Source organism: Jatropha curcas, chromosome 10, assembly GCF_041381405.1.
Source record: "Jatropha curcas cultivar XTBG-Jc1 chromosome 10, XTBG_Jcur_1.0, whole genome shotgun sequence".
NCBI lineage: Eukaryota > Viridiplantae > Streptophyta > Magnoliopsida > Malpighiales > Euphorbiaceae > Jatropha > Jatropha curcas.
Window position 1 is genome coordinate 690,347 of NC_143160.1, and position 25,049 is coordinate 715,395.

The 25,049-nt window shown below is 36.0% G+C and overlaps 5 protein-coding genes and 1 long non-coding RNA gene across 9 annotated transcripts; 2 read left to right on the forward strand and 4 right to left on the reverse strand.

Moving 5' to 3' along the window:
- Window positions 1-3,139: 3,139 nt before the first annotated feature.
- On the reverse strand, window positions 3,140-4,896 carry BRG3 (SBP (S-ribonuclease binding protein) family protein). Its single transcript, XM_012232015.4, has 3 exons — window positions 4,436-4,896; window positions 3,980-4,337; window positions 3,140-3,871 (listed from the first exon to the last, which is right to left on the reverse strand). The coding sequence occupies exons 1-3, from the start codon at window positions 4,489-4,491 to the stop codon at window positions 3,296-3,298; spliced, it is 990 nt and encodes a 329-aa protein (XP_012087405.1). The 5' UTR covers window positions 4,492-4,896; the 3' UTR covers window positions 3,140-3,295.
- Window positions 4,897-10,455: 5,559 nt separating this feature from the next.
- On the forward strand, window positions 10,456-11,233 carry LOC119370871 (uncharacterized). Its single transcript, XR_005178421.2, has 2 exons — window positions 10,456-10,701; window positions 11,048-11,233. It is a non-coding gene; the product is annotated as an uncharacterized LOC119370871 (long non-coding RNA).
- Window positions 11,234-11,462: 229 nt separating this feature from the next.
- On the reverse strand, window positions 11,463-12,168 carry LOC105646207 (large ribosomal subunit protein eL27). Its single transcript, XM_012232018.4, has one exon. The coding sequence runs from the start codon at window positions 12,053-12,055 to the stop codon at window positions 11,648-11,650; it is 408 nt and encodes a 135-aa protein (XP_012087408.1). The 5' UTR covers window positions 12,056-12,168; the 3' UTR covers window positions 11,463-11,647.
- Window positions 12,169-12,292: 124 nt separating this feature from the next.
- Window positions 12,293-14,657, forward strand: LOC105646206 (Lojap-related protein). The gene is made up of 5 exons (XM_012232016.3): window positions 12,293-12,657; window positions 13,025-13,148; window positions 13,301-13,439; window positions 13,532-13,620; window positions 14,175-14,657. Exons 1-5 carry the CDS (start codon window positions 12,406-12,408, stop codon window positions 14,294-14,296), a joined length of 726 nt encoding a protein of 241 aa, XP_012087406.1. The 5' UTR covers window positions 12,293-12,405; the 3' UTR covers window positions 14,297-14,657.
- Window positions 14,658-14,870: 213 nt separating this feature from the next.
- LOC105646208 (2-oxoglutarate (2OG) and Fe(II)-dependent oxygenase superfamily protein) lies at window positions 14,871-19,033 on the reverse strand. Of its 3 annotated transcripts, none has more exons than XM_020684107.3 (5): window positions 18,736-19,028; window positions 17,499-18,606; window positions 16,507-16,890; window positions 15,560-15,613; window positions 14,871-15,340 (listed from the first exon to the last, which is right to left on the reverse strand). In XM_020684107.3, coding segments are annotated over exons 2-4 (1,443 nt in total). In that variant the 5' UTR covers window positions 18,556-18,606; window positions 18,736-19,028; the 3' UTR covers window positions 14,871-15,340; window positions 15,560-15,611. The 3 variants fall into 3 exon arrangements, with proteins under 3 accessions (XP_020539766.1, XP_012087409.1, XP_089582728.1); XM_012232019.4 differs by having other exon boundaries at window positions 17,499-18,577; window positions 18,736-19,026; XM_089726602.1 differs by lacking the exons at window positions 14,871-15,340; window positions 15,560-15,613 and having other exon boundaries at window positions 16,748-16,946; window positions 17,499-18,577; window positions 18,736-19,033.
- A 606-nt stretch (window positions 19,034-19,639) lies between these two features.
- Window positions 19,640-24,673, reverse strand: SR45 (arginine/serine-rich 45). 2 transcript variants are annotated; one of them, XM_020684143.3, is made up of 12 exons: window positions 24,312-24,673; window positions 23,776-23,844; window positions 23,608-23,696; window positions 22,845-22,891; window positions 22,680-22,760; window positions 22,432-22,588; window positions 22,109-22,343; window positions 21,961-22,026; window positions 21,220-21,333; window positions 20,905-20,971; window positions 20,749-20,777; window positions 19,640-19,947 (listed from the first exon to the last, which is right to left on the reverse strand). In XM_020684143.3, exons 1-12 carry the CDS (start codon window positions 24,554-24,556, stop codon window positions 19,941-19,943), a joined length of 1,206 nt encoding a protein of 401 aa, XP_020539802.1. In that variant the 5' UTR covers window positions 24,557-24,673; the 3' UTR covers window positions 19,640-19,940. The 2 variants fall into 2 exon arrangements, with proteins under 2 accessions (XP_020539802.1, XP_012087411.1); XM_012232021.3 differs by having other exon boundaries at window positions 19,640-19,923; window positions 24,312-24,671.
- Window positions 24,674-25,049: the final 376 nt, after the last annotated feature.

Below are 25,049 nucleotides of genomic sequence, written 5' to 3' on the forward strand. Positions count from 1 at the left end.
CTATGTCCTTATATAATGTATATATCATTCTTTTAGGACAATCACAAATGGATACGGCAATTTGTTTTTGATAAAAGGACGAGATATAATTTTCAATTGTGAAATCAAACAAATTAGTCAATTTTTATTGCGTCAAATATTGGATTATTCATTGAATAAACTTCTAAAATTCAATGAACAATATTATTATTTGAAGGAACAAAATTAACAACTCTACCAAAGGGATAAATATTTTGAAAAAATGCTCGTCCAATCAATTTGTGGACAAAAAATGTTTTATATTATTTTAATTTTTTAGCTTGTTAGAATGTCATTTCAAAAAGTATAAAATACCATGAATTTATTTACGGTATTCTTCTTTTATTGTTCAGGAAAAAATGGGTTTTGATTTAAAGAATTTATATAATAAACCTTTAATTTTTACGTGATGGATTACAGTTTGTGCAATCATTATTGTTATAATTATATTGAAATTCAATGAAAGATACTTCATCTCTGTCCCGGTATATAAATTTTTATACAATAATAATAATAATTTGACTAAATTACTATTTATCTCAAATTATTATTTACATCTTATATCATTATATTGTATTGTCTAATATAAATAATAATAAAATTAAAAAAAGATCGCTTTTATTTTTTTAAAAAATATTTAAAATAATTTATATTTTAGAAGGAAATAATTATCGTAAAATGACTAGGGGAAGTAAGTAATTCGTCAAACACGTATGCTAGTTGCCATTATGATGTTCCAATGCTAATAAAAAAAAATATAAAAAAAAAAAAAAAAACCCACCAAAAGAGGGAAATTTTCTTTTTCAAGTAAGATGTTCCCCCTGCTTTTGATTAGATACCTAGGCTAAAAGACCTTTTATAATTGCCAAGTCCATTTGCCCTTTAATTAAATAAATAATTATACAACATAAAGCATAATTAAAATCATTATCACATAGTGTTAGTCAATAAGCAATTACCATTATTTAATAATTGCTCTTAATTAACTGAGATAAATAAAAACGTGAAGGGCCAAGAGAGAAAGAAAGAAAGGAAAGAAGCGGGGAATCAGATTCACGTGTTTTGGAGGGCATGCCGGTCATAAAGGGACAGATGGTCCTCATCTGGTAGGGACCCACAGAGTGGGCCCACGGATCCTACAAACAAAATCTACTTATTATTGTGTTGTCCTTGTTACTTTCTCCTTATTAAATGCTAACTTTGGATTTTTGTGTGTGTTAATGTGGGGCCCTTTTCCTTTCGAAACCTTTTATTTTATTATTATTTTTTTAACTTTGAGTTTTGTTCTGTCTTTTAAAATAAAAATATTTTTCTGAAAATGGCCCTTTAATTAGTTGGACAATTTTGAAGTTTGAAAGAAATGCTTGAATGGGAATTGAAGATGACTTGTAAACAACTTGGGACATTTTTTCTATGGAGATAACACTATTATTGGAGGCCATGTAATATTCCCAATTGAATATGCCCTTTATTGGAATTGACTCCACCAGATTTTGTACGACCTTTTTTTATTTTTATTTATCGAATAATAATTATTTAAAAAATTAAAAACAATATTCATTCGTATTATTTACACGTAATTATCTTTTCTAGCAGCATATTTTTCACAAGTAATTACAAATATAGCCAGCATATTTTTAAAATTCAAAATAACAAACAAATAAATAAAACCACGTCAACATGTTAATCACGAAAGTTGAACAGAACACCTCTTTCATTTTCGTTGCATGGCAATTCCTAAGCTGCCTAACTTTTGTCTTCTCTTCAGCATATCAAACAACAGTACAACTCAATTATTTTTAACCTATTCCTGTAACAAAAAAAATTAAAATTACACCAAATAAATAAATTTGTAAAATCTGAGGTAATTGAAGAGAGAATAAAAAATAAAAAATAAAGGTACAACTTTGTGATTGAGGAGGGAGGCAACAAAGGCGGTACCTTTTTTATATAGTCCCCTATTGACAATGACAAAAGAGGCAGCAAAGTAACGTGCTTGGGACGGGCCTCGTTCATTTCAAAAAACCCATCAGTATTCACTGTTCAGTCACTCACTCCACCATCACCACCCCCGTCTCGGCCTCGCAACTCTCAACAAACTCACCTGCTAAAATGCGCTACCCGTTGAAGATATCGTCATCATCATATCACGACTTTTCACACGCTTTTATTTTATTATACAACCAAGAAAAACTGAAAATAATGATAACGTCGTCGTCTAGAATACGCCAAGCGATAATGCACAAAATACGGTAGTGCCAGACTCCGCCTCTCTCTACTTTTCTTTTCTTTTCTTTCGTTCTTTTAGGTGTTATCTATTTTACCTTTTCTTACCTGTTTTGGCGGGGCTCTCCAACCACCCATTCTCGCGTCCTTTTCTCCCTCTTTTTTCTTTTTTACATCTTAATTAATTAAATTAATTAATTAATTAATTTAACAACATAGAATAAGATAAAAGGAACTAACCAGGAGGCAGATTTCTTGCAGGCGTTATCGTTTTACAGCAAACACGCCCTTGTTAAACTCTGATAACCGCATCGGCATCCCCAGAAAAAAGATTAAAAAACAAAAAGGAAAGAAAAGAAAAGTGGGTTTGGGTGTGGGTGTGCGCACGAGAGAGAGTATATGTTCAGTGCCACAACTACTGCCACTGCACAACTACTGCGACATTTGCGCGCGTCCTACGTGTCAGCTTTTGCCTCACATCTGTCGCTCTCTTATTCCCGTTGACTCCACGCGTTTCTCAACGAGCGTCCTTCGCACGCCCATCCCATTTCTCACATATATTAGTACTGTCCATCTGTCGGGTAGATGCGTGCTCTGGGAGACCGGGTCCCACATATCCCCACGCCCCCACTTCTCATCTTTTTCGCCTTCACTCCTAAGCCCGAACCAACTTCGTCTATCCAACCCCCGTTCCGCTACAATGCGCCTTCTTATCCGTATTATTCTAAAAATTATTAACAAGTTAAAGATAAATACTTCACTAATACGAATACTTAATTGGACACTGTACCATCGACACTTTTTTTTTTTTTGAAACCTTAAAATCATCTTTGCGGAATTTTCTGACTGGAATTTAATCCACCATACGAACAGTTTGAAACAAAATAACCAGAGATTGAAAATCAAGAACAAAAATTAATTTGATGTAAAATGCAATAAAGAATCATTCTAACTAAACCAAAGAAGAGAAGTAAAATGAACATTGTTTTGGTTTCTTGAATATTTTGTTCTTTTTTTTTTTTTTTCCCTTTCTGGTGTTATGTTTGATCACTCATAATGACATGTTAATATGGAAACTGGCATTCTTGGTGGCTTTACAGATGGGGCAAGTATTGAGACTAGACCCACAAACAGTACACAGGCACAGATGCCTGCACGGCAACAGCAATACACATGATTCCTCCTTCCTACAGTTCCTGCACAACCTGCTCGATGTTGTGTCCTTATCCTGCGCCCCACTTGGTAACGTGCACCGCTCCTCGTCTAACCTTTCCCCTTCGCCACTACTGCCACAACATGATTGCGCATCGTCCATTTCTGCTGTCGGCTCGTCTAGACCTGCGCCCCTGGTGCGCTCGTCTTTAACCTGCGCTGCTAGTACTTGTTCGAGATTGGTTCTTAAAGCATTGGCTGTAGCCTCGTTGGTTTGTGCCAGGTCTCGCCATATTTGGTTCTCTATACAAAGAGACTTGACCCTCTCCTCGAGTGCCCAATTTAATTTACCAATCTTCTCGATTTCTTCTTCCTTTGCTCTTAGCCTTTTTAGCATCCCTTCTTCTATTGCTTCTATTATCCTCCTCGATTGTCTCTTTCTTTTCTCTTCTAACTCCATCCTCACTTTCTCCATCTATAAAAAATATAAAAAATAAATTAAAATCAATGATAGAGATACATTCTTCTCGAGTAATTAATTACTATGCGAAGATTAATTAAACAGGCATTGATAGATACGTACATGTTGGGAAACAAGATGGTCGATGTCTAGTTGCTGTTGCTGGATCTGTAGAGAGAGGTCTTGGCCTAAAAAGGAGAAGGGAGAGCCAGAGCCTGTCTTATTGTTAGGTTGATGAGTTGGGTATGAGAGAAGAGGATTGATGGAGTCTCTTGGGCGCTTTCTTGGCATAGGCAGATGATTGTAGGTTAAACCACTTTCTGATTTGATCGGTGTTTTTTGCGGGATTGAATCTGCAATCACACAACTGTACATAGGAAGCAGCGTTTCTGTCGTTGTTGTAGTTCCTGATAATGGAAGCCGATATCCCATCTGGGAATTGTACATATTCATATTCGCTTCACTTGGGTTCATTATTTCCCTGCAAATTCATCACCGACAAAGAATATTAGATCGAGATGAAAGACATAAATACAGCATAATATATTTTAAGCGCAGAGAAAGAAAAAGAGACGGTACCGGTTGCCTAAGAGCTGAGGAGAGAAGAGATTGAGATGCCGTGCTTCTACAGCCATGGAGGATGATAATAATAGTGAAGAAGATGATTAAGATATGTATGCTTTATGCTATGTTTAAAAGAAGTGTCCCTGTATTGCTTGGGGTTTTCTTTCTTTTGCTTTCTTGGCTAGTGGCTGGTTTTAGAGTTCTTGTTTCGGTTTTGGTTTTTAGAGAAGAAGAGAACAAGAAGGATTAGGAAATGAACAAAAGGGCATGCAATAGAGGTGGCAAGGCTGTATGGTGGGGTTTATTTAGGGTTTGGTTTGGTCTAGAGAGAGAAAAAGGGCAATCTATCTAGAGAGAGAGAATCAAATCAAAACACAAATATATTTTGTAGAGGAGGTGTGGAGAGAGAGATATTTGTATTGATTGGTTTGGGTTTCTTTTGTCTATTTTAGGATTCGGTTACTAGAAAAACCCCCATCCCCCTACTTGAGTCCAATTCTATAACAAACAGAGGTCCTGGTCATCCCGTTATTCCACCGATTATGCAGGGGTATTACCGGAATATCAGGCCCTGTCCATTGTAACTGGCTTCCTTTACTAAGTTTTCCTTTTTTCTCCGTTGATAAAAACATTTTTAAAAAGAAAAACACTGATGTTGGTGATTAATATTAACTGACAAGCATCAGGGGTATTGGCCACGTAATCACCTGCCCACTAGAGTCCGCCACGTAGAAGCAGTGAACGTCTGTGAAGAGGATAGGGTCCACGTATACACGTGTGGGACAGGGCTACAGGAGTAAGAAGAGGGACAAGACAAAAGGGGGGGGCCAAAAATAGTATCCAGCGTGGCAGTGAGTATGGCCCACAAAAGATTGGATTGTTGTCAAGAAAAAAGGGAACTAATAAGCGGCCGTTGGGAAAGGGTACGGTGTACCCAGTCAGGGTCCTTTGGCAGTTTCTTTCTTTCTCCACTTAACTTTTTTCCATCTTTTGATATTTTTCCTGATTTAAGACACGTTAATTCATGCTGGTCGCATGGGAAACGTTTGTTTAGGTTTGGCACTGTCTGTGCCACGTGGCTTCCACTCTCACGGACTATTTTCTTTCCTTCCTTGAATTTCCTACGGTAAAATTGCTGTTCATCAACAACCATTTTCATTTTCTGCTCCATTTAATTTTATATCTGCTTTTCTAATTAGACTTTAACCTAAATTTTAATTTATAATTTTAAAGATAAATACATATTAATTATTTATCTTTTTTGCTTAACTACGAATTGTTGCTTTATCTAAAATTATTTATCATCTATGAAGATTATAATGTATTAATCAAATTTTTCTAATTGTATCCTCAGCTTTATAATTTAAAATTATTACGTCGCTTTCTATCATAATTATATCAATGGTTCTCAGTGACAAATTAATAAAGAAAAAAATGTTTGAGATTAAACTATTTAGATAAATCAAAAGGTAATTTAATCAAATTAAGAAGTATTTTATTTTACTTAATTTAATTTTCTCATTTAGAATTGGTAGTATTCAAATTCTATTTTGGAGTTTGAAAGTGATTATTTAATTATATAGTAATCTTGGGTTGGCTGGCAACCAGAAACTTCTTGCACAGATTCAAATTCTATAGTTTTGATTAATCTGTTTTCTGTCCTGGAAATTTGTGTATTTGGAACAAGTTTTCAATTCTTCAAACTTGCTTACCAAATTTTGTTGATAGGTATATGCACACCTATGACATATGACTCATTCTCAGCTTGGATTTCCATATCTATATTTATTCATTCAATTTGTGAATTCTGCCTTATCTTTTTGAAAAGGAATTCTACCTTATTTTGACAATAAACTTAATTTATTGACCAAATCTCTAATCGGTATGCCATAACTAATTACCTACTTTTAAAATTCTTTATTTTCAGAATTTTCTAAATAAAAAAAATTATAAAATTATTAATAAATAGTGCACTTGCTAATACTTAAAATTAATTATCCAAATATGACCATATAGCAATAAAAGTTTGCCCATATGCACTTTTGTGCATACCAATATAAAAGAATTTAATTTATAGTATTTTTAAAAAATCCCCCCCCCCCCCCCCCAAAAAAAAAAAAAAAGCATCTATCAAATTAGTTGTGCTGGTTGCACGTGCTCTGGCTAATGTATCTCAATGTCATTTTTTACATTGATTTTTATGACCCCAATTTAATTTATTTGGTTTTGAAAAATAAAAACAATAGGAGATTAATTATTGAGACAAAACGACAAATAAAATCAGCCGTTTAACATTTTTAATTAATTACAAATTTTGATCTACGGACCGTTTAAGGAGGCAAAGACTTTTATTTTCTGACAAGTTTGTTTGGTGGCAATTTCCATATATGCATATAAATACGGGTGAGGAAAGGCGGAGCCTTTGGGTTGGGATGTATAAAAATGTAATTTTAATTATTATATGACACCAACATGGCTGAACATACAATAAAAGCAACCGCATAACTATAAGATAACACACGCAGGCCGTACAGACACTCAGACATAGTGCATTAATAAATGACACCTTGGCTTGTACTTCTCCATCTCACTCACCTCGCTATTTATTTTTATTCAAAAATACCTAAAATGGCCTACGCATTAGAACTACTATATTACATTTTTCATTTTTGACGCAACCCTTTTTATATTTGTGCAAAAATAGACATTACTTGATATATTAGTTTTGTTAATCAATTCTAAGCTTTATTTTATTATAATTCTTTATTTATATTATTAATATATTCTGCCTCACCAATAATTTAAAACCTATTAAAATGAGAAGTCCAATACGTAAATATTGTTTACATGATCAAATCGAGTTAAAAGACATACGATATAATATTTACCGCATTACTATATATTAAAAAAATTATTTGCTTTGTTTTGTTAATTGGGTAGAAGGTTGAAGAAATTTTTGGATTGGAATTGAAGAAAAGTTTTAGATAATTAAGTGAATAAAAAATTGGGAGTTAATGATTGTTCGAGAGAGAGAGAGAGAGAGGAACCCCACAACAAGAAGATTAGATGAAAAGTTGGTAATTGCTAGATAGATGGATTCTGTGTTTGCCCTTTCCTTTCTTTCACCCTTTTCTTTTATTCTACCTCTATTATTGCATGCATCAAGCCAACCAATATCGACCACACTTTAATTTAACCACCACCGAAATTGGGGAAGAAAAAAAAAAGAGAACACAATAGAAAGCAAAGTGAAAAATTAAAAAAAAGTTAGGGAAAAAAGAGGTAATGGGTCACAACCCACATAATATTTGTACATTTTATGACTTTATTATTGTGAATAAATTAAAGAAAAAAAAAAAAGAGAAAAAGATACTAAGTTGGACGGCTATGATTGCTCTATGTATTGTCATGATAAATTAAGACAGTACAATTTGTATAAAAAAGGAATAAATAAACATATGAGAGAGGGTATCATGTGTGCTTGTGCTTCCCCTCTTTTTTAGGGCAAATGTATTGCATCTTGACTTGATATAGGAGTTTTCTTTATCTTTTTCTTCTATTCAACTTAAAGTTAGTGATATATATAAATTTGTACATGTGACCACAACACCTCCCATCTTTTTTAACCTCACACATTATGAGAATCTCACATTGTTTTAGCTTTTTGGGAATCTCATCCATCACCCACTCCACAAACAACAATACAAAACAAAAACCATACCCTTTGGATATGTCAGTCTCAATCTTCTCTGTATGTATTATATATATTAAAATCAAGTAAAATAGAGAGATGGGTATGTATTCATAGCTAGTTTTGACAATTAATGAATGAGATTCCTTACAGCAAAGCAAAAACGAAAGCATTTACTTTCTCTGTTCTTTGCTTTCTTTAATTTTTTCTGTGTGTTTATTTTAATGGGGTTAAAAAGTTTGGTCTGTGTAAGAATTTGCTCCTCATGGATGGGGTCAGTTGAGCTATCATCATTTCTTGTATTGGAAACATACCTTACTTGTGCTAAGGATTCTTAAAGAGAGAGATTACCTTCGCTTTGTTTTTCTGCCAGAAAAATTTGACCGTTAGGTTAAAGAGTGATGAGAAGAAATGGGTTGATATACTTTAAAAGAAATAGATAAAGATAGAGTGTTACATTATATGTTAATGGAAATATGGACCCCTCTTTGATAATAAAAGGTAGGGTACTCGGTTCTCTCTATCTTCACTGATATGTTATTGTGTACACATTTATTCATCAATCTCCCTTGACTAATAATTGAAGCTAAAGAAAAAGCAAAAATGGAGAAGTGGGTTGAATATGGAGTGAGTGATGGACTTTGAAAATTAAAAAACAAAAAAAAAGAAAAAAGAAAACAGAAGATAAAATTCTTCCCATAAGACACGTTTGTCAATGCAAGCTTCTCTGTTATTTCTCATTGTTGCTATATATGCTCTAACAGTTCCCTCATCTTAATGTTTCCATGTGCATATCCATGCTTTGTGCCACTCATGGACAAGTCATGGGAGATGCTTCATCCAATTAAAACTGCTATACTTGATTGCCCTTAGCATATGATACCATGGACATTTTTGCGTTTCGGAAATCTTTCTGCCTTTGTATAAAATATCGTTTCCGATTTGCACGTTACCCCGTTAGCTATATGACATAAACTAACCCATACGATCATTAGCTCCTAACCCACCTGTGCTGAACTATTTACGTCTCAGACGCGTCACGACCCCATTTCCAGAAATATCATAAGCTTCAGCTTGACGTAAATATTTTGAGAATTTTCTTTATTAGAAATTAAAATCTGGGATATCATAAGTATTGACCAATCTTAATATATGGTTATTATTAATTGATGCTTTCACGTATAATATATATGCTTGTATCAGTTATATAGTTGACCCAACAAGCACAATTTTCTTGCCGTGATCTTTGGCAGAAATTTAATTAAGATGGTTGAATATACTTTTTCTCATACCTATCGAGTTTCAGATGGGAAGACTCGTGACAATTCAAATTAATTGTTTTCGAGGGGCTATATGTATACTGGGTTTGGCTAAGAGTGGTTGAATGACATTTAATGGACAATTCTATTCTCATCAGTATCAGAAACTTTGGCTATATTAAATTTAATTTCATCAAAGTCATCGATCACTAGGCGACAACATACTGCTCAATTTTGGTGATATGATGTGTATGAATTTATGGCAGGCTATGTGTCATTTTCTAGATTACTTATTGATGTGTTTTTTTTTTTTTTCAACGGCTACATTATGAAATGAAGTCTACTTTTTTCTATCTTGATGTGAACTCCAACTTCTTCTTCCCTCTGTTACCTTAACCCATATCAGCAAGCCACTTCTTGTGGGTTGTTGAGACTTGTCAATGTTAACTGTTTTCTTGTCATCATATCATGTTGATGAACATCTATCTATACATGTATCAACTAAGCCAATTTCTTTTTTTTTTATTTAAATTAATTCACACGTATGTTTTCACATTTCCAGAGGGGATGTATTCCGGTAAATTTTATAATTATAGCTGATTTCAGGTTTAAATTTCTAATTTTACAGATAAAATTTGCTTGAAAATAGACTCAATCTGCATTGATTGTTACTAACAACATCAAATTGAAGAAACTAATAAAATTTGAATAAATAAAACGGGATGGAAGAAATCCAGTGCAATCTAACCACGAAGGGCATGGAAGGGTTAACACTCAACTGTAGCTTTAGACGAGTAAGAATGGCTGACACTCCTGTAAAATAAAAAAAAATAAAGGGGAACAATTAAAATTTCCTTTAGTTTCAATGGAGAGAAACTTTTATCTGCGGCACACAGAAGAGAAGAAAAGTTTCCTTCGTCTGTGCGGGCTGATAAACTGAAATCGTCATTTCGTGGGTTGATACGAGGCTCCCAGGTCTGGGCTTCTCGTGCCACCGAGTGTTGTATACCCACAAGCGTTGTCTCCACATCTATATGGCAAAAATTTGATGCCATAAGGGGAATGGGCCTTCTTTGTTTCTTGGTTTCCCTCTCTATGGGCTTCTTAAGAAACAAATTGGACTGTGAACCGATTAGAACTTTTTTTCTATTATTTTTATTTATTATCATTTTTTTTTTCAAAAAGAAATTTATTATCATTATTTATTAACTAGAAAGTGGCAATTTCTTGGCTGCAACACTAGTACAAGCCAATGCAACAAGCAATGAGATCAAGGGCAACATATGCCCGTGGACAACCAAGGGCAAGGGCGACGGGTTTTTGAAAGGATGGTACGTATGCGCTTATATTTATATTATAGCACCTAATTGAATTATATTAAATCATAAAAGAGATAATTATATACTTCAGTTTTCCATTTTAGTATATTAAATATATCAGATCCGAATTTTTTATCCAAAAAAATAATTTACTGAAGAAATAATATGTTTACATATGTATTATTTTTATTTCTTAATTTTATACTGTCTAATGCTCATTTTTTTTTCTGGAAAAAAAAATTCTTAAAAGTTCTTTATAATCCCAGACAAATGCACCTAATTATAAAGCTTGACTGGTAAAAAAATAACAAAAAATTGATCCCTATTGAAGATTTTTAAATCCTTCATGTGCTTGCAGTTTCGCTGCTCTCTGTTGCTGCTGCGTCCTGGATACGTGCTTTTGATCCAAGTTTTGAGGAAAAACAAAACCATATATTGATAGTTTGATCTCCTCCTCGTTACTAATCGTAATCTTTATCTAATAAAATCTGTTCCTTGTTAGAATTTCTGTTACTTACATCATCATAATGTAAAATTGGCAGTACATGAATGTGTTCCTACAGGCTCAACTTGACTAATTCGAAACACCCTAATTTGCCCCGCATAATTACATTATCAAATCATAATCGACACTCAAGTGCTTAGTGTAATATAATTAAGCTGTATTAGGTTTGAATTCGTTACTAATGCAAAAAAAATAAACATTCTTTAATCACATATCCAGTGGTATCTAGCAAGAATCCAAATATAATAATCATCAGTAGAAAAGTGAATGAACGTAAAAAGAGCAATATCCAAAGATATTAATTAATAACAAATCTGCATAATGTAAATTCATTTCAAGAAATTCAATCCTACTTAGCAAGCTGTAATTGATACCATTCAACTAACAAAAGCTTCCCTAATCCAAAAAAGAGGAAGAGTAACTTAATTCATAACAAAAATCAAAATTTTCATTTCAAAACCTGAGCTTTGAAAAGAACCATCGGTTCTTTCCAGTCTTGAACCTCTCCTCAAACCTCTTCTTGATCTCTTTCGCAGCGGTCACCTTCTTATCCTTGCCGACCAACGCATCAGGAGTCGCCACATCCTTCAAATCCACATCGAGAGTGTATCTTGTAGGCATCAAATGGCTGTAATTAACTACCTTCATAAACGCTTTCACGCGTGACTTCTTCGCTGTCTTCTTGGCGGAGTCTTTCTTGATCACCTTTGACGGGTACTTTGATATGCCGGCGACGAGGCAGTGGCCGTAGGGACGATCACGAGTTCCATCGTCGAAGGATCGGACTATCACCGCCTTGCGACCGGCGAAGCGGCCCTGGAGGAGGACGACGGCTTTGTTAGGTTTCAAGAATTTCACCATTCTCTATTCTTACTGTGTTGAGCGAGAGGCCAAAGGTTTAGGGTTTCCTTTTGTTTTTTGGCTGCTGGTGGTTATATCAGGTGAGGGCTGTTAGGGTTTGTGTGAGACTGATAAGAATTGGAACGGCCTAATGGGCATTGATAATGGATAAATTTACAGGAATGCCACTTTATTAAAGTTAAAGGCCCAAGATCTTGGGTCATATATACCCAAATAGCAGTGGGCCTTCAATCTAATTCATCTCCATCGACTTAATTCGGGTTATGGAGTCGGGCCAGATATTGTAGTTATCTTATTCATCGGATACGAATCTCCCTCTCTTTTATCTCTTTCTCGTATCAAAAGCAATAATGGCAGCGTCCGCCGTCCTATTCATCGTCGGCGGTGGTGCGGGTACTGGTTTCTCCGGTGAATTTGAGCGACGGGGTCGTTTTGAACCTGGTTCCATCCGAAGAAACAGAAAACAAACTGGGTGTTTGTGGGTTAATGCTCATCGTGAGTTACGTCACTATAATCGGTTGTGCCAAATACCCAGAACCAGAAAGTTGAAATTAAAGCCGAGTTTTGCTCTTCGCAAAGATTCTGATGATAGCTTCCTTTCGGTATGATGTTTCAGTTGCTTCTGATTTTGTTTAATACGATTCAGTAGGGAAGTACTTGTTGAAGATTAAAGATACATTTGTGATATTTATTATTCCTTTGTACGTCATTTTCTGTTGTTTTGGTTCATTTTGCAAAATTATACTCGGTTTGAATGCTTCAAAGCTGCAAACGGTGCGAGAAAGATGAGTATTTGAGTTTGTCACAAGTTTAATATTGTTTGATCAAACTTCAAGCTGTTTGATTTTATGCTATGTGTCTTTTGTGCGATATTGAGTTCTTGAATGCAATCAAATGCCACTAAACGCACAGTTTATATTTAGAAAGCTTTGACGAATGTCCTTATGACCTAAGTGATATCTTTTGCAGGATGTAAGAGATACTGATGAAATGTTTGATGACTTATTTAATAAATACGGGAAAGTGGTATATAGGAGAAATGACCAAAAGCCACCTATTGCTGAGGTTGATGATGATGCCGAGAGCTTGTCATGTAAGTTCATCTCACACGTATTTGTAAGATAGATAATTGCTTATCTTTTGGATGTGCATATTGTTTATCTTCTGGCTTATGATATATTTTTAGTCCCTTAGTTCTCACAACATGTTATACCTGTGTTTCATGATTTTTTTTTACCTCGGTAGTTGCTGTGGATATGGCCAAGGTTGCGAGTGATGTTAAGGCTGCAGATTTAAGGGTCCTTTTTGTAAAGCCTCTTGTGTATTGGACTCGGTTTTTTATCATTGCAACAGCGTTTTCACGCCCTCAGATTGATGCTATGGCGTATGAATCTCCATGTATTTTGGTTATTGATACATCCATTACTTGTCAAAATTTGGTGCAATGCATCAGCTGATAGTTTTGTTATTCTGCAGGTCGAAAATAAGGGATCTTGCTGAGAAGAAGTACGGAAAATTTCCGTCAGGGGACACAAAACCTAAATCTTGGACCCTGCTGGATTTTGGTAAGTGCCATTAAATGATTACCAGCACCTCACAAGATAGAAATGGATTTATATATCAGCTCCTGCTATTAACATTTTTCTTTGGATATTGGCTACAAGTAAGATTCTGAGACCAACTCTGCTTCATGGAAAAGTTTTACCATATGTTTTCACAACTGCTGTTTGTTTATTTCTTAGGCAGATGATTCAACATAAGTTTATCAAAGATACCTATAGCTGACTAGATAGCCAAATCAATAATATAAGATGGCATTTTAAGATTCAACTTATTGGGTTATTGGACTCTGGGTGCCTAGGTATCCACCGTAAGCCTTTCCTCGTTTGAACCTCGCCCTTAACTTTAAGACTATGCCATCCTAAAGTGCTGCTAAATGGAAGGATCTTATCATCGTCCATGAATGATAAATTGATAAATCATAGATCAAATTGCCGAATTCAGAATTTTTTTTTTTCTTTTGTTCTGGACTTCGTTTTGAAATATTGTTAAGAATTGATTGTTTTGGTGGGCTTGGGTTAATCCATTAAATTCTTGTTGATTTGCATTTGGATTTCAGGTGATGTAGTGATCCACATATTTCTTCCTGAGCAGAGAGCTTTCTACAACTTGGAAGAATTTTATGGCAATGCAACGCCCATCGAACTCTCTTTTGAGAACCAACCTCCATTTCGCAGTTAAGAATTTATTTCAACAACCTAAAAGCTTTTGTTGATGGCCATATGGCACCAGATTGATTTCAACTACGCCAAATTGAATTTGTTTGCTAAACGCTATGCATTTAGCGATCGGGCAAGGAACATATTTGCGGCAGTTGTCTTCCATGAGATGGGCTTTTGCTAATCTACGAAGGAGTGGCACTGATATTGACATATGTGGATATAGCTTAGCTTCCTTTATTGCATAGTATTACCGCAAGCGACAGGCCCTGTATTTGTAATGTACCTAAACTGTTGGAACTTGAAAGCTGAACGTGTTGATCCATGTAATTCCTTTTGCAGTTTCTCGATCTGAAAATGCACCCTCGGCTGATTGGCTCCTATTTTTCTTATCTTCCCGTTTGGTATAAATGAGTTGGGAATATGAAAACCATTTACAACCATTTGCAAATAATCAAATTTGTTGTAATTATATTGAATTCTGTAAAATTTATGGTTGAAGCGTAATTGGTGTATTAGTAAGATGCTCCAAACCAAATGCGTAAGATAAAGCCAATTGCTAAACTCACTCTTTTCAAAGCCTATTAGATTGAAACTGAAAGAAATAGAACTGAATCATCATTTACACACTGCTCGTTGTACAGACATGACAAGCCCACTGGCTAAGTACACAACTTCCCCCTGTTAAATGTTTTCATATTAGAATACTAGAATCTGAATGTCACAAGCATACAAGATTTGCACAGACCTGTAACCAGCTACAGAAAATTCATAAGCGAACACTGCAAAGATTTAAAAAATTAGCTGTTGGAAAGGTTTGTAAGCGAATGTAACTCCTACAGATTTTTGTACAGAGACAAACTGCAGCTTTGTTCTTATTATAACAGGAGCTTCTTTCTCTCGTACCCTGGAGAAAACATGGGTTGTGTCAAGTCTGCAGCAGCTGCTATGGATAAGGTTCACAAATTAGACTCCTAGCTGTCTCCCCTTAGGCTTCAAACTATCTGCATGATTGTTATTTCTTCATTCTTCTACAGTATAGTGTACCCCCCCTCCAAAGAGCATGCTAAAAAGGAATAAATAAGTAAATAAGCTCATTTCAGCAGAACCGCTGATATAAATCTCATAGCCAAGAGAAAAAATGAAACTTCGGTCAAGTCATCTAGTGTGAAAAGCGAGGAACCAACGCAATGCAAGCACCATGATTCCACAATCCACATGCAACAACAACAAACTGCTTAAAGTCATAACTGACAGTACACCATGGAGATGAATTCTGTTATACCTATTCAGAAGCTGATCAAGGATCCCTGCATATTGGAAACATGGAAACTGATTCCTGCACAAATTAGAATGATGACATGACATTACTTTACAGCAAAAAGAGGTAGAGAAATATACAGATGTATACATGCATATCTGCATTGTGTGTATGGGGGTAGGGAGAAAAGGGGATTGATGATGATTTATGAGGAAGTGAAAATGATGACACATTTTCCGTGAAAAGGCACATAATATTAGAGTCAAACCAAGTCTTATATCAGAATAACTACCATCCTTGGCCAAACATTAATTTAGCTACATATCATCCATACAAATACAAACAGATGCAAATATATACTTCTAATAAATAAAAAGCTCAATTTTTTAAGTTGATAAAATCACACATATCAATGAAATAGATCTAAATGTATATCTAGGCATGTCACCACATGCATACACAATGTTAATCATCCAGTTAAAACGAATTTATACATGAATTCTAAATACACAACTTTACCATAATTGGTCAAATTCAATTTTGAGTTGTCAATTCATGTTTTTTAGCAGAAAAGTCAGCTATGATACCATTTCCAAGCTTCCACAGGCATTTAAACAAATTGAACAAACTCCCATAGTTCAAGGTAATACACACACGTGTAGAGTCAAACAATGTACATCAATACTAATAGAGCTTCTCCTTTCTTTTTGAACCATTTTCAACTAGCCAACAGAAAGCATAATGTACCCATTCATAACAGAACTTTAAGAAAATCAGCATCATTTATTCAAGATACTCTAGGAGACACCTATCTATTGTTCGTATGAGCATGCTTGTCTACATTTGTGCATGGTGCAAATACACGTGTGGATTCATGCACATGTATCTATGTGTATGAGGCCTTGAGCATAAGAGACAATTGATATAAAAGATATAACCATGTGGATATAGAAATTGAGGAGGTGAGTTACAGGTACAGTTGGCTGAATGTTGACTGCCTTGTCCAGGTTCGGTCAGACTTAACTCCATACCATGAGTTGCTGTCCACCCAGGCTCATATGCTTCAAGGAATCCAATCTTTGCCTTGTTAGGCAAATCATGGGGATGAACAAATGGCACTCCAGGAGGCCACCCAATCTCCAATCTAATATTGGCACAAGGGCTATCAAGGGCATGAATGTGATTCTCACACTCCTTCAGATTGCAGAACCTTAGCTTGACGCCCTTCTTATCTGCAATGTCTTGAACTCTTTCCTTCAGAACTCTTTGGGCCTCAAGCCTTAGTCTCTTGGAAGGTGGCAGAGGTTTGCATCTTGAATTATTTTTCCTTCTCTTCATCATTGGCTTCATAGATCCTGTACCAGCATGTCATCGATCCAAGGACCTGCTGTTAACAACTTCTTGCTAAGGACTACTTGCACAGAAAAAGAAAACTGAAAATCCCAAAAAGAAGAGGGTTCCAAAGATTGAAACAGCCAAGAAATATTATGAGTATTACATATAGAAAGAGACGAAAGAATATTGGCACAAGGATGAGCAAATGGCTCGCTTAACAGCCCAAAAATTGACCACAACAAGACAAGTCATCGAGTTGATCTCCATTACAGCAGAAACAAATGTATAATCTCCAATTATATTCTTTTTATGTTAATGCATAAAATTACAGGCTAATCAGTGCGAAGGCTCACAATGCAATGAAATTTTTGCGAAGTTGATCAAAGTGATGGATAAGGAACATCAAATGCCCAAAAAGAATCAATCAACTAAAAATAGTAGAATGGGAGAAAGCAACTCGCATGTGTGTATGTGCCGACTGTGATATGAATAACCTAAAGTAGTATGAAAGAAAGTTATGATATATGCCACTTAAGTGTCTGCACGATTGATTTGCCAAAATTTTCAGCAGAGACACATTTATAAATAATAGTTACACAATCAAAAATATAGTGAGAGTGTTGCCTACCTTCTTGAGATGTTGGGAAATTGAAACTCTGGAAACTATGCCTGTTAAAGAGCTGATCAGGCGGGTGAGATCTCTGCATGAAGTCATCCACTGGCACAGGTAACTGGAACTGAGCTTCAACACCGTGACCAGCTGCTCTCATCTCTGAACAACTTAGACTTGTCATAGACTTTGGCATAAGTTTAAAAGCCAAAGAACAGCGCCCATACATGTTCCCCTGCACGTTATTGATCTCCGTTCTCTGCAATGCAGGATTTATATAGCCTGCAGTTGCCTGATACAAGGCAAGTCCAGGGTAAACAATAGCTTCCTGAGGGCCAAGATCACCATCCACAAGAACCCACCTACCATGATAATCTCTTACGTGTAAGCCCGCCTTATCTGACTTAACAAGAGATATCAAGCTCTTATCAACCTGGTTCTCATGATCAGGATACATAACCAACTGACCATCCTCTTGAGCAGTTAAATTATGGTGTTGTGCTCCCTGAAATGATGGTCTAGCATGACAGCATACAGACAACACGGAAGAAGAAATTTCTCTACTTCTTAAAGGAACATTATCAAGTATTTCAGTAAAAGGAGAGCTACGCAAGTTTAAATAAAAGCTAATAGCATCCAATATATCCCTAGCTGCCTTTCCAAGCAAGGCAAATATGTCAGGCAATCCTCCTGGAGGAAATTCCATAGGTTTATAATCAATTCCATTATTAGGCTCTGCAGGAGTCAAGCCCGGTCTATAATCATAGGTTTCCTGGTATAACTGAGGATCAGCATAATAGCCAGAAGTCTTGCACCACTCACGATCGTTGGTATGAATCATATCCGCAGAAGGGTATGATGGTCTTTGATGAAAGTAGAGACGAGCAGAATCCAAACCGGATCTCAGAAGAGCCCCATCGCTTGCCGAGAACTGAATAATGGCAGCAGAAAATTGGGCAAGTGACTGAGACAAGGTGGAGACTGAGAGTTTGTAAGAATCAGAAGGAAGGCCTTCAGATGGAATAAGATCACTGAGCTTTACACGACCCAAAGATGGCAGGCCATTGCCTGCCATGAAACTTCAAAGTTATCTGAACCTGAGCTTGAAATGAAAACCAGAGAGATGCTTAATGGAAAGAGAAAAGTGGCATCATCAATAATAAGTACAAAAAAATTGCCATGAAAGCTTAAAAATTTGAAATTTAATGAATCAAACGCACATAATTATCGAATGCGAAAAGAAGAGAGGACTGACCTTTAAAGAACTAAATTGTGAATTTGGGGAATCGAATGCGAACTTGATTAAACATTGATTAGGGTTTGCCACAGAGCTTTCGTTTGTTAATTTTCCGATTTCTAATTCTTTTGTTTTTTATTCATAATTCTTTCCGTTGTTCGCTTCGGAAACGCATTTTCATTTCACATCAGCAATAAAGCTAGCATCGCATATAACGTTTTTTTTTTTTGAGAAACATTAACGATTTTTTAACTTCTATTTTCCTAAAGCATTTTTCATCGTAATTTTTTTTCCTAGGAAAATAGAAAGCCAACTCTCCCCTCTAATAATCCCTCAATTAAAATTATTTTATATCAATTTAGGAAATTAAAATGATACTAGAAATAAAGTTAGGGGGCCAAATGAAATTTTTATATTTTTAGGGGACGAAATGTAATTTTTAGAAGGATTTTAAAAAAAATTCTGGTACCATTATGAAAATTCACATCCAACTTTAAGGGCGTGTAGTATGTCCAATCAGACTAGGCTCATTATGGAAAATCAAGCCCAATTTCTACCCAATGGATATTGGGCCTAGATTTCTCTTGATTTTTAATTATATGCAAACACCAGCCTAAATATCTTTTCTGAGTGATTTTGGAAGTCTCGATCCTCCAATCCAAATCCCCCCCACATCATTGGTTGACTAATTAAGTTTAATTTCATAAATGATGTATATTCTCATTTTCACTTCACTTTCTATAAAACATTTTCAAAGCCTCTCTGGATTTTGAATGCGTGTTAATAAAACGGCCATCTGATCACAGTCGCCTTGCTAACATCAATCCAAACACATGATAATGCGATGTACCTTGTATAAAAATGTGATTATTGCCACAGCATTTTCACCGTCGTTAAGAAAAGGGAAATTTGAACATAAAAATATACAAAATGTGTTTCAATAGTTTTCAACAAATAACAGCAAGTTATACAGCTGAACGAAGCAAAAGAGATACAATCCTGAACAACAGTATCAAACCCCTATTACATCAAAGGCAAGGAAAGTATTTTCACTCTAACAAAAGTCTTAACTGTTACAAGATTCACAACTATCAAGTTGAGGGTGAGGGGAAGGAGGCAGAGAGAAAAAGGTTACAGCAAAATATTACCTATGGCTTACGAGGTGGCGAACTGCTGCTGCTGCTGTTACTGGTGCTTCTTCCTCTCCTATACAAGTAGCATCTCTAGTTACTTCACGATGAAATTTGAAAAGAAGACAATCAAAGGACAGTACTGAAAACAAGACAGTATCAACATAATTAAAACATCACAAAAACCCAAAACCCAACATGATTTCTAACCGATGCCCTTGAAACAAATTAGCCAACAGAAAACGAGAGTGAAATTCAACTAAAATTAGCACATGGTCTAAGTGTGAACCTTCTGGCCCCAACACCAGAACCATACAAAAACATCATCATGCTCTACTTTATTAATGCAGAATTTTACAAACTTCTTGTTGCAATATCAACACATGCTTGTAAAAACCATCATAACGAGGAGTTTAACTATATTTCCTATCTTCCAGATTCACCGTTCCACTATCTATCCCACATTTCCCATCCCATCTTTCCTTCCCTCACTGACCCCAAGCCCCTTCTCTCGTTTATGGTCAAAGAGTAAAAATCCCGAAACACGGTTTCTCAACATTGGGAACTTCGAGAAGAAAGGTTGAGCCATGGATATGCTTAAGCTTTTGTTTACAGAGAGATGAAATCCTGATTCAAACTGATATTTGAAATAATGCAAAAAAAAAGAGGTTTGGAAGGAAATGTTTTAGTATCATGCAAAACTTCAAATTTAAAAAGTCAAACTAAAATTTGAACAAGTATATCTGCATTTATTGAATGTATAACCAATAATATCATGCTACCACAGTCAAAGTATCATACAAAACATAGGTTTTAATGAATTTCAAAAGAATGAAAAAATCTGATCTCAGCAAGGTTAGGCACTTGTGCATAAACATTAATATAGATTTAAAACATTCACCTTCTAGGACTGCGGCTCCTGCGAGTGACCTGTAACCAAAAAAAAAAAAAACCATTTACATTATGAAAGAGAAGGTCCTCTTTAACACGCACACGCGCACACACACACACACAGGGAGACAAAAAAAAAATAATAATAATAATAATAAGCACAAACCTTGCGTGGACTAGGTGATCCAGAATAGGTTGATGACCTCCCACGTCTTGCTACAGGTGCTCGGCCTCTGTTACAAAAAGCCACCAAACAATGTAAGGCTGTTCAGTAACACTAAGGCATGTATATTAATGATGTGCTTGTTTTAGGTATGAGGTTCATTTCATACACTGGACCAAATGAGGACCAATTATTTAAGATGAAAATCTGATATGATATAAATTAATGAGAATTGAACAAATCAATCATATAGACATAGCATTATCCAATGCCAACGTAACTCGGTTCTGATAAACAATAAAGATGTAAGAAAGTTACCTCCTCGGTGAGAGTGACCTTGAACGCGAGCGTGCAGGCCGACGAATAGGAGAGCGGCTACGTCGACGAAGTGGAGACCTTCTGGGAGGACTACGGGCTCGTCTTGGAGGAGTACTGAGGTAAAAATCAACAAAAATTCACCATCCAAAATAGTTACTTTCAATGAACTCAGCATTTGGACATTATAGTCATATATGTTGGGTTAAAAATTCTTGGAACAAGACCCAGAAGGAAACAAGGAGCCACTAGATTGATGCCAGATCTTCAGATGTCGAGTAAACAGAAAGAAAAGATAATTCATATTCTTACAGAGATGTTAAGTTCACATAAGTTGACACTAAATATCATTTTCAAAAGCATTGTTTCTCCGATCAGAATTCTGAACTCTTGAGTGATATATTCCATGTTTAAAAAACATAAGTAAATAAATTTATGTTTCCCTACCATTTTCATACAATTTTCTACCTATACAGGCAAATATCTTTGACCAAATCTGGCCGATAGAATAAAATTTATGAAATATCAACATTTTTCTAATCAGCTGGGCTAGGCTCTTAACAAACACAAATCTGAAGCCCACCCCTCTTGAAGATGGAACTTGCTCAGGAAAAGACTAAATAACAAAAACCCTTCACCTAAGCCTTAAGTTTCAACAATAGGCAGTTCCACTGCCTGCAACAAGATCTATTTTTGGAGGCATTTCAAGTTTTGAACCTCATAATATAAGTAAAGAATAATTACCGTCGCCTTGGAGGAGGGGGAGAACGTCTACGGACAGGACTACCACGTATTCTTCTAGGAGAGCCCCTACAAAAATTACAATCAGTCAACAGGCTTTCAAAATTACTCATACAATTCAGCAAGAAATCATGCATAGCAGGTAGTCAACCTTGCAGGGGATCTATAACGCCTTAGTGGAGATGGCGAACGGCCTCTAACTGGGGATGCTGGTCTCCGCCTTGGAGGTGTATCCCCTCGACGATAAGGAGATTCTACTCGTCTACGCGGAGGTGAATCTGCACGTCGACGCGGAGGAGAATCTGGAAGCCGTCTTGGAGATCCACCTCTTCGAACAGGAGGGGATCTTCTTCGAGGCGAGGCTAGTGGCTTACGATGGGGAGAAGCTGACATCAACAAGATACAGTAACTACTAGTGAACAGAGAATAAATTAAAAGTTGCACGACTTTAGTATTAACAAAGGGCATACATACATTCTCTTATTCTTTTTGGTCCATCCTTCTCCACATCATTATCAGTTTTGGAAGCATCTCTCTTCGGAGGAGCCACAATGGGCTTTGCGGGAGGTGAAACCTTCTGTCGTGGTGGTAATGTGAACCTTGCTCGAACAACATTGCCATCAATCTGGGCCTGCATCATGTAATTACAATATCATGGCATCAGGTATAATAGGATTTTATGGTATTGATAACACCAACTCCAACATCAGTGCAAAAATTACCCCGTCCATGTATAAAAGGGCCTTTTGAGCATCGGCACGTGTCTTAAACTCAACATATCCATATCCTTTCGGAAGATTAACCTGGTCAATTGAAACATGTTATTGTACTAGGAAGATGAAATAGTAATTGCTCCAACAGCATAAAAACAACTGCTATGCACTTACAGTACGGTCCATTGCCAGCTCCACGTGTACAACTTCACCAAAGTTACCTGTGTGGCAGGAAAAACGAAAGACACCCGAGTTAACAACCCATCAACCAAAGAAGCACAAGCCTCAAATTCTCTTTTCTGAAGAAAAGATGCGAGAGAGGCAAAAAGGAAACAAGAAAAGAAAAGAAGAAATGTAGAAGAGGTTTCCTTGACAATTATCATCCATGCAGCGTTCATACATTACATAAGCAAAACATAGTTAACCCAACCTTAGACTATTAAAAGAACCTTCCCGAACACTCATAACCACAGAATTGAAATACTGGAAAAAAGCACATTTAATTTTGTATCTACTAGGAATCCTGCATTAACGGATAAGTCCAACTAGTCCACAATTGACAACACCATCTATCTCAATTTTACATTCATTTGATACACTTGAACAGCTCATCTCCTCCTTAAAAGCAATTGCTTCAAAAAAGCCAATATGGCACTCGTACACCTACTTCGAAATTGCTTCAAAGAACCTTAGACTATTTGCACGTTCTTTGTAGGGGCTATATATTTAACACGAAACTCAATATGGCACTCATACACCTACTTCGAAATTGAGTATTCTATCATTGCTAAACTAGCATAGTTCTAGAATGTAGATTGTATTTACTACACAAAAATAGTCAGGTTACAACAGCCTTTCCATACATTCATATGAACAATAGCCTCAATTTTTCTTTAAGAAAAAAAAAAAAAAAAAGGAAACATGTGTTAGAACTTACTAAATATTTCTTTCAAATGGCCTTCATTCACATTCCGGCTGAGTGAGTCAACATGGAGAACGAGAGACTCACGAATCGGAGAAATCTTCCTGAAATTAGTGCCACAGAAAGAAATGTGTTAGAAATAAAGATTGCAAAGAAATTCTGATACTTTTGAAATAATTATACCTTGCAGGTGGAGAAGCCTTTTTAGATTGTGGTGGTGGAGAACGTCCTCGCTTAGCTACTTCAGTAGGACTGTGCAGAAAAGAAAGGAACAAATGCGAGTTTTAGATGTACAGGAAAAATGGAATTGGGGATAAAAAATAATATTAAAAAATGCATGTTGCATCGTGAAAAATTCTTAAGATATCTCAATCTGTTTAGATTTAAGTCCAGATATCAAAATTCAATACAAGAAAACTTCAACAAGTCAACCAAAACATTTGGTGATTCTTGATTTTTAGGTTCAGCATTATGAGTCACTTGAGGTGTGGAAACATTATGTTCTCGTGTTGTGAAAAGCTCAACTTACTCCAAAACGAAGAATGGAGAATTTTAGTCCATTTATTAAAATTTCATATCAGGTAAGTCAAAAGTTCAAAAACCCGGTTCCTCGTTCACTTACGCTTTCATCAATTTCCATCACATTTCCGCCGCAAACCCATAAATGCTAAATGTAAAGAACGAGAAAGGCAAAGAAAAAAAAAAGTGTATGTCATTACCTCTTCTTCTGAGGAGGCGGGCTACGGCTACCGGAGCTGAGGCTGTGAGAAGGAGAGGAGGATGAAGAGAGGGATTTGGAGCGAGATCGAGAACGTGAGCGGGAGGACAAGGACCGCGAGCGAGAGCTGGACCGAGAATCCGAACCGGAATACGAGCGTGACCGTGACCTGGACCGTGATCGGGAAGACGAGCCCGAGCCCGAGCCGGAGGGCGGCGAGGGGCGGCCTCGCGTTGGCTTCGCCATCGATAGGAAGGCAAACACAACGGATAAGAAACCCTAGATAAACCCCCTGGAACGATGAAAATTGAGAAGAGGCGAGATTGGAACAGACTGTGATTTTATGATTTATCTGCGGTGCGTTTATGGTTGTGGGCCCGGTGGAGGTGGGATATAATGAACCGGATCTATTTCGGGTCTGTATTTTGCTCGTGGATCACTGAATCCCCAGATTGATTGTATATTGTTGTCGTTTTAATAGCATTTTACTTGTATTAAAATTATGTTTAAATAATTTTCTGTAAACAAAATAAACTTATTGAGTAAGTTGATGATATTTTACTGTTTTTTTTTAGAAATTATAACTTTAAAATGAAAAACCAATTAAGTCTTATTGACTTGTGTTTGTTATATTATCAGCGTAAAATACATGCAAAAAAAAAAAAAAAAAAAAAAAAAAAACCAAAATTTTTTTATGCTGATTATGGGAATTGAACTGGGATCCTTGACTTCTTCCTTC

Excerpts from the sequence above, each read along its gene's own strand:
- LOC105646207 (XM_012232018.4), bottom strand. The coding sequence starts at position 12,055 with ATGGTGAAATTCTTGAAACCTAACAAAGCCGTCGTCCTCCTCCAGGGC.
- BRG3 (XM_012232015.4), bottom strand. The coding sequence starts at position 4,491 with ATGGCTGTAGAAGCACGGCATCTCAATCTCTTCTCTCCTCAGCTCTTA. Across the intron at positions 4,338-4,435 it reads CCTCAGCTCTTAGGCAACCG|GGAAATAATGAACCCAAGTG; the intron begins GTACCGTCTCTT and ends ATGAATTTGCAG. Across the intron at positions 3,872-3,979 it reads ACCATCTTGTTTCCCAACAT|ATGGAGAAAGTGAGGATGGA; the intron begins GTACGTATCTAT and ends TATTTTTTATAG.
- LOC105646208 (XM_020684107.3), bottom strand. The coding sequence starts at position 18,555 with ATGGCAGGCAATGGCCTGCCATCTTTGGGTCGTGTAAAGCTCAGTGAT. Across the intron at positions 16,891-17,498 it reads TTTCCCAACATCTCAAGAAG|GATCTATGAAGCCAATGATG; the intron begins GTAGGCAACACT and ends ATGCTGGTACAG.
- LOC105646206 (XM_012232016.3), top strand. The coding sequence starts at position 12,406 with ATGGCAGCGTCCGCCGTCCTATTCATCGTCGGCGGTGGTGCGGGTACT. Across the intron at positions 12,658-13,024 it reads CTGATGATAGCTTCCTTTCG|GATGTAAGAGATACTGATGA; the intron begins GTATGATGTTTC and ends TATCTTTTGCAG. Across the intron at positions 13,149-13,300 it reads TGATGCCGAGAGCTTGTCAT|TTGCTGTGGATATGGCCAAG; the intron begins GTAAGTTCATCT and ends TTACCTCGGTAG.
- SR45 (XM_012232021.3), bottom strand. The coding sequence starts at position 24,556 with ATGGCGAAGCCAACGCGAGGCCGCCCCTCGCCGCCCTCCGGCTCGGGC. Across the intron at positions 22,589-22,679 it reads CCCTTTTATACATGGACGGG|GCCCAGATTGATGGCAATGT; the intron begins GTAATTTTTGCA and ends TACATGATGCAG. Across the intron at positions 22,027-22,108 it reads CGTTATAGATCCCCTGCAAG|GGGCTCTCCTAGAAGAATAC; the intron begins GTTGACTACCTG and ends TAATTTTTGTAG.